At 46.2% G+C, this 8005-nt stretch overlaps 1 protein-coding gene across 1 annotated transcript; it reads right to left on the reverse strand.

The window, feature by feature from the left end:
* Positions 1-230: 230 nt before the first annotated feature.
* Positions 231-4676, reverse strand: HSBP1 (heat shock factor binding protein 1). Its single transcript, XM_086620875.1, has 4 exons — positions 4589-4676; positions 3785-3851; positions 3455-3574; positions 231-1687 (listed from the first exon to the last, which is right to left on the reverse strand). Exons 1-3 carry the CDS (start codon positions 4631-4633, stop codon positions 3456-3458), a joined length of 231 nt encoding a protein of 76 aa, XP_086477001.1. The 5' UTR covers positions 4634-4676; the 3' UTR covers positions 231-1687; position 3455.
* Between the last annotated feature and the right edge of the window lie 3329 nt (positions 4677-8005).

The raw sequence follows: 8005 nt of genomic DNA on the forward strand, positions 1-8005 counted from the left end.
GACGAGAATTTATAGCTATGAACACCATACAAAACGCTCCTCCACTTCAATACACTGCCTGTGAATTTGGTCTATAATTACCTCGTAAAATCCAGGTGTGACAAGGCAGGAATCATGCTCACCATTAGCTACACAGAACACACCTCTATTCTACGAGCAGGAGCTGTGCTAAAGTCTTTCTACAACTTGGAACTACAATCTTATACACCATGATTTTGCTGTAATATATATGACTATTCGTTACCACATAACAGTTTATTAGATTTTTTACAATAACATTACAAAGAGCCTAAGGCTGGTGCTACAAGGTGAATTGATACATTCCCTCTGTTCACAAAATTCCCCTATTATGAGCTTTTATCACAATTTCCCATTTTGAAAAACGACCTGTCCTATTGCCTTGTAACGCACAGGTGCTAATCCGGTGTCGTAAGTGCGGCCCGCACGACTGCTGGCTGCCACTACTGCTTCCTTAAATTTTTATTTCAGGCTGGAGGAGGACTGCCATGATTGTCAGTAATATCCCACATTGGTCATTTTTCTTCACAAGTGACACAGTACAGACTCTTACAAACACACTTTCATTGCCAAAATACTCCGATGTAATCCATTAAGGTCCAAGCCCACAAATGTGGATATGATTCTAAAAGCAAACACCTTTCTAAACCAAATATTTGGAAGAGTTCTGGCTAGCTGCTGTTCAAAGAGAAGCAAGGCTTTACAATCCTAACTGGGTTCTCTCCTTTTTTGTTACTCATATCTCACTGCTTCATTAGCAAACTGTTTTGTGCAATGAGCCAGTGCTTTAAACTGAACCACCACACACAGACACTCCCCAGTCCCATCACTTGGCTGCCCAGCATCACCATTTTCACCAAAATCTTTGATCAGAGGTGATGCTAAATGACACATTGCCAGTTTCGAAGTAGAGTTTTACAGTATTAAAAATCTTAAATCCCACGGTGAGATTTTTCATAGTCAGTAGTTCCTGGTCTGTCTAAATATCACAGATTTGAACGGCAGTGCTTGCTCAACTGTGTACAAATGACTCTAACGTTAAATCTCTATTTTAATGAGATTTATGATCTCATTTAATCTCTATTTTAATGAGGGTTATGTTCTAGGAACAGCCAGGTAAGGTAATACCATGAGTAGGAGAGATGATTTTGATGTTCAGTGTCTTATGTTTCCAAAATCACCTTATTACATTTACGAGAAAACAACACATACTCCTCAACTGGTGGAGTGACTGATGCTTAGAGCTAAGATTAATACTAATTTTCCATCTTGTGACTCACTCCACAAAGCTACACCGGACAAGGTAAGGTTTCCATTTACTGGGAGTCACTAGACGGTTAGCTATCAAAAATGGAACGTCTAGAAAAGGGTACAAGAGAAAAAAGTGACTTCACAAAAAAATACACCCAGTAGTTGAGATCCGTAAGATCTGTGTTTTAATAACACAACTAATTGATCCTTGTAACAAGAATTCAAAAAGGGAAATTACAGTACACAAATCAAAATATAAACTAACCTACCCCTAACTATACAATATACATTAGGAATGCAAGCTCTGTAACAATATAAAAATGCTTTTACACACAGTAGTTGCAAAAAGCTGTTCTGTAATTCCAAGCATTTGTAGAAAAAAAAGTCTTCCAGGATTCATCTTCAGTTTCTGGGCAACCTGTTGGGGAAAAATAACAAAAAATAAAATGTTACTGAAAAGAATTAAGGCAATCATGCTTATCAGAAACTTTTGTTTTTGTAGGTTCAGGCTAAGGGAGCTGGCACTGAGGGCAATGAACCCCACAATAATTTGTATTTCTACCCAAGTATCACAAGAAGTAGGTAGCTTAACAAGCAAGATGCACACCTGTTTCAAACACACACACCTATTACACAGGGTGCACAGTATTCTAGAGGTGACCCCAGAATTTCAAGCCTAGGAGAAGCTGAGACGTGTCTCACTTAGCCACCTTAGAAAAAAAGTTAATTTAACATGCTACATCCAGTACTTTATTCACCAGTTGCCTTCCATGGATTACAAAAATCAAGCTCTACATGACCTGAAGTGAAACCTCAGTGCTCACATTCTAATCTAGCACCACACACTCCCCTTGTTTATGCTGTGGCAGTTCGGGCACTCCTGCACCGCCCCCATCCCCTGAACTGCCTTCAGCAATCGTTGTGAATGCTGTGTGCAGTATGACTTTCCAGAGAGGGTTGTGAAGTATTGGAACAGGCTGCCCAGGGAGGTGGTGGAGTCCCCATCCCTGGAGGTGTTTAAAAACCATGTAGATTTGGTGCTGAGCAACATGGTTTAGGGACCCCGACAGTGCAGGGTGAATGGTTGGACTCCATGATCTTGAAGGTCTCTTCCAACCAGATGATTCTATGACTCGATCGCATGAACATATTTACATGGTTCTGCACCAGAATTTGCACTGCTGCTTGCCAGGCAGTTGAAACATCTACTTCTCCAATGTTTTGTGTAATATGGGGGCAGGTTATCAACTCAGAAATTACGTGAGAAGAATACATAATATCACATTCACCTTTCAGTAAGACATTCTCCAGGGAGTGTTGCCCCAGCCTATGCCTCGCCTCATGCCTGAGTGTTGTCTCACACTCAGGACCTGCTGCTCGCAGTGGTATGTGCAAGTCACACACTCCCAGCAAGCTCCTAACTTACTCAGGAGGAATTTACAGCTGATGGACAGTAACTCACTCCTGGCCCCTGTGCACAGCAGCAAGTCTGCAGTCTTCAGAAGCTCAGTGGGAGCTGAAGTGCACAGGATGCAGCAAAGATGGAAGAGCAGCATGAGGGACATGGCATGAGATCATGGTCCTTTCCAGAAGGCTCAGACATGATGACAGAAGGGAACAGCTCGCTTTGCTACTGATATTTTTCCCATCTCTTCCCCTGCTGCAATGATAGTCATTATTTCAGAGTACCAGAGTGAGTGTGGAATAGAAGATGAATACAGCTTTTGCATTTCCTCAAAACTAACTAGGCATAAAGAAAATCTACAACTTCCCTGAGGCACTGGCACAGGTTGCCCAGAGAAGCTGTGGCTGCCCCATCCCTGGAAGTGTTCAAGGCCAGGTTGGATGAGGCTTTGAGCAACCTGGTGTAGTGGAGGGTGTCCCTGCCCATGGCAGGGGAGTTGGAACTAGATGATCTTTGAGGTCCCTTCCAACCCTAACCATTCTGTGATTCTATGATTCTAAATAACCCTCTTCTCAATATTGGCAAGGAAAACACCCTTGGAGAAGAGGTCAGTAGCAGCCTGCTGAGGAGAGCTTAAAACTTCTTGTCTTACACACAAGCGCTGGTCTGCATGAATTTCAGACTACCTGACAAATCAAAGGAAAAAGGCTATCTGCATTAAAGCCAGTAATTTCAAGTGGTCTGAGGATTTGTTTCCAGGCTAGCAAGCAATTGTCTCACTTTAGCTCTTGTTAGTAGCAGGAGTCTTGCTCTCGCCTTCCAGTTCTTCCACTCCTGCTTGTGTCATGAGGTCTGCTATGTTCTTCTCCAGGTCATCGATGCGGCAGCTCATGTCATCAAGTTCGACAGACTTAAGGACCACGACTGCAACTAGTAGTGCTTGGGTTATTTTTTAGGATTTTTTTTTTGTTATTGTTGTTTTGGGTTTTTTATTACAACTTTGCTCAAACACTTTTGGTCACTTATCTTCCAAATCCCACTGGTAAATATACGTAAAAATACCTGTGCATCTGTATATAGTATCTATCTAACTTTAAAAAAAAAGGATATTTCTTCCAATTATTTGGTCAGACATGGTTTGAAATTTGTCCTGCATTTGCTGAAGCAATGTCTGCACCTGATAGAAAGAAAAAAAAAAAAAAAAGAGTCTGTTTTGCTTTCATTAAAGAGGTTGTCACAGTATTTAAACTCAGATAATGAAATAAGTACAATGTCTTCTTTCATTGCTGAGCTCACCTGGGCAGTATAATTCCATATTCAGGTAACATTTTTACATATATATGTACACAGAGGAGAACTGAGGCTCACGGCAAACAATTTTAACATCTACAAAACGCCTGCGTTCCGTAACCAGCACTAAACACAACTGCTGCTGCTCTGATAGCCACGACACCACTTTTTTGGGCAGCACAGCGGCAGCCTTCCTCCCCGCGCTCCCAACCACATCGCTCCCGGGCACAGATCACTCCTCCTTGCGCAAGGCACAGCCCGGTGGTACCAGCAGAGCACTCCGGTAAGCGAGTGGCACCAGTGCTGCCACGGGGAACGCAGCTGGAACCGCGCTCTGGCCTGGGCCGCCCCCGAGGGCCGCGGCACAAACAGCTCCGCGATGGACGCGGTTTATCCGGGACCCGGCTCAGCAGCAGCCCCTCCCAGAGCGGGCAGGCGCGGGCCACTGCGGCACGGCCACGCCGGGCCCTGGAGGCAGCGCCGGGGCCCGCGAACGGGGCGAGGCCGGAGGCGTCTCCTCAGGGAGGCCGCGGCCCGCTCGCGCTCGCCCCCGCCCCGCGGCGGCGGCCCGCCGGGCGCCCCCCGCTCCCCCCACGGCGGCAGCCCCGGGCGCGGCGGCCTCACCACGGCGGTGAGGTCCTGCACGGTCTTGGGGTCGGTGTCGGCCATGGCGGGCTCGCTGCGCGCTCGGCTCCCGGCTCCGCGGCAGGGCGCTTCCGGGCCGCGCCTCGCGCCTTCCGCCCCGCCTTCCCGGGGGAAGAGGCGACCCGAGGGGCATTCTGGGAAATGTAGTTCGCCGCCTCAGGGCGTGAGGGGGCGGGCGGGAACGGAGCGCTGCGGGGCGGCGCTGGGGAACGCCGGCTGAGAGCCCCGTGTGCGGCTGCCCGCCCCGCCCGCCCCGTGCTGTGGGGGCCGCGGGCCCGGGGCTGCCCCTGCCGGCCCGCGCTCGGCTCTCTTCCTCTCCCGCCGCCTTTGCGGCTGCCGTCGGCCCGCCCTGGGCCTGCGTGTCGGCTGCCCCCGGGTATGGTGACCCAGCACAGGGGCAGAGTCCTGTACAAACACAGCACTGGCCCGGCTCTTTGGGCAGGGAAGGTGTTAAAACATCTTTTTTTTTCCCCTCAGAGCGTTAATCTTACGTTTAATCTTACACTTAGAATAAAAGCCTTCCTCCCAGGGAGATTGAATATCCTCATGCTCTTAAAAAATAACTTTGCAAGCTGGGGAGGTTCCAAATGTATTTTTCCAGCCTGAGGGAATGGTGCTGGCTAAAGGCCTTCGCCCTTTTTAGCATTTAATTCCGAAGGGAATGAGCAGCTGAGGCCGGGCAGCGAACATGGCGCAGGTAACCTGGCTGCAGAGGGGCTCGCTGCAGGAAAGGCGGCGTTACGGATTGGCGCTGGGAGTCGGGAATGTTACGTAAGTGGATGGATGATTAAAAGGAATATGTTATTGTGGCATATTGTCTTCATGAAAGAAAGCACAAACAGCAAAGTTGCATGCATTGGGTGAAATTCACGTCTGCCGCAGATTAGTGACATGGACTTTGAGATCCTGTAAAGCTTTGTGCACAGGATTTTTGTAGTGGGGATGGACACAGGATAAGCATTTCCCAAGTGTGAGTTTATAGGCTTTTTAGGCCAAAAGTACTCATTTGTAGTTTCCGTTTGTGAACTGAGTGGATCTTTACTCAGCTTGTTTATGGTATGCTGAGATAAAACCTAAACTGAAATTAACAGAAACATGGAATGTGAACCTGTAGGTGAAGAATGTTTCCCATTAGCAGCAGATGATTCTCAAACGTCTCATTTTGCCTGGAAGCCAATATGGTGCGCTGACACACTCTGCCTTATCCCATAACTAGCAACAATTGTGAGATGCGAGGCGTTTGCATTATTAATGTGCCTTTTGGAGCCCTGCAGTAGTAATAAAAAAACAATTTAGTGCCGGTGTGGGGAAATTTTGTTGTCTGTTTAAAAGTAAATATGGCTTATAGCTTTGAAAACTGCCAAGAAATTAGCTCCCATTTATTTGTTTGCCGTGTTTACAAAAGGTGGTTGTCTTTATGACTGCTGTTTGAATCAGGTAAACTATTGTTTTGGAAAGGTCATCACATCTGGTCTCTTGTCAAAGCGTAGATCTCTCGAATGCTGGTGTGAGCCCTGTGGCGGGTAGTGGTGCTTACAGGGTGCCGCTGGGGCTGCTGCCCGTCTGCTCCAGACCCCAAAGGATGTGGCATGGCAGTGTCTGTTTGGGGACCGTGTCTTCCCCAGCATGTGTTTGAGCGTATGACTGCGCAGGGAGAGCCCACGGGCTCACATGCAGGGACTCTCTCCAAGGTGCACAGTCTGTTGCTCAGCTGGGAATCGTGGCTTTCTGCCATGAGTTCAGCAGGTGCAAACACAGCAGGGAGAGACGTGCACAGAGCAGGAGGGGGCTGACGGGCACGCTTCTGCCTTCTCACTCCAAGCGGAAGGTGGTCTTTATTCTATTACATGTTCTGCTGGTAAATGAAATTGCTCTGTCCCATTGCCTTCATAGTATTTGCTGTTATTAGTGCAGAAGAGGGGGGACCTCTCAGGAAACCGGGACATGTTAAGCTATCGGAGGCCATTTCCGTCCCTTCTAGCCTCCTGACCAGCATGTCAGGGCTACAGCCCATAGGCTAGATGCCTGCCAGGAGAAGACATATGGTCCAAAGCCCTCTCACTGCAGCAGTCCTCAAGGTTTCGGCAGGTGACAATGCACATGCCTCTGTTGGTTCTCCATCATTTAACAAGAAAAAAATGATGTATTGGCCTGATTCTCCAGCTTTTTTCTTGCAGATGTTTTTGTGGCAGCTTGAATGAGACGTTACTGGTTTGACTTAGCCAGTTTGGGACCATACTGTTACCAGTCATGGCAAGTTTAGATAAGGCGCTTTATAGGTTCATCTGGTGCCACTTCTAGCTCAAACATCCCAATACCACGGTCCGTTCTAGAGCATGGACAAGCCCTGGCTCGTTTTGACATATCGCTTGAAATGTCTCTCTGCTAAACTGCTGTAACAGTCGTTGCTGTGCAGGGAGTCAGACTGACTAACAAAATGATTCCTCAGGCCATTAAGGTTGTTAATAAGCGTGAAACGGCCGCACACTTGTTCTCATAATTTTAGGAAATTTTTTTCATGTCAGGATAAAACATCTTCGTTATTCACTTGCTTCCTAGCATGGCATAGTTAAACAATGACTGACGGAAAATTTGCAGGGTTTTGTCTCCGTTTGGAGACTGGACTGAAAGAAAATGGTATGCAAGGAGGACTGGTGGGATTAATGATCCTTTCACAGTAATGTTTGGAGATTACTGAAATGAATGGAACTGAAGAAGGCTCAATTCTTTTGCTAGCTTTTTACTGACAAAGTCTTAATTTAAAGTATGCAGCGAAGGAGGACCTTTGAAATTTACAAAGAGCCTGTTGTTTTCCTTAAAATCAAGGGAAATTTACAAAGATGAATTTAAAAACAGTTAATGAAACTCCTTTAAAATGCAGGGATACGCAGTTCCAATGCGGAATGGTTGGACCTGATATAGCAGTATGTCATGGTCAGGCTTTGTACAAAAGCAGGCACATTTTCAGTTTTCCAGAGAACTCCAAACAACCTTTGCCTTGTGGAAACATGGTAGAGATTTCTGGGACTGGTGTCTTTAGGTCTGATTCAGTTCCTGTTTCCTGTGATGAAGTAGGATTAGAGCTCGACAACTTGAAAAAAAAGGCTATTAATTTAACAGCATGGTTTTTGTGCCAGTTAGTGCCAAAATCACCTCAAGCAGTTAATGCTGCAGGATTAAGTGTATATTTGTTGTTAGGCCTTCTTTCCAGTAATCATAACACATAATTTCATTTTCTAATGAAATTTAAGTTTAAAAAGGCAAAATAACATTTCCCAAAGGCAATTTTTGTAAAGACAATTGTTTTTGCAAAATACCTTGTTCTTACCAAAACATCGTCAATTCTGTAATGACCTCAAAGAGCTGTGCTCCCATATTTACATCTTTTTTAAATAG

This window comes from Tauraco erythrolophus, chromosome 15, assembly GCF_009769465.1.
Source record: "Tauraco erythrolophus isolate bTauEry1 chromosome 15, bTauEry1.pri, whole genome shotgun sequence".
NCBI classification, from domain to species: Eukaryota; Metazoa; Chordata; class Aves; order Musophagiformes; family Musophagidae; genus Tauraco; species Tauraco erythrolophus.

Excerpts from the sequence above, each read along its gene's own strand:
- HSBP1 (XM_086620875.1), bottom strand. The coding sequence starts at position 4,633 with ATGGCCGACACCGACCCCAAGACCGTGCAGGACCTCACCGCCGTG. Across the intron at positions 3,852-4,588 it reads TGCAGGACCTCACCGCCGTG|GTGCAGACATTGCTTCAGCA; the intron begins GTGAGGCCGCCG and ends TCTTTCTATCAG. Across the intron at positions 3,575-3,784 it reads TGACCAAATAATTGGAAGAA|TTGATGACATGAGCTGCCGC; the intron begins ATATCCTTTTTT and ends AGTCTGTCGAAC.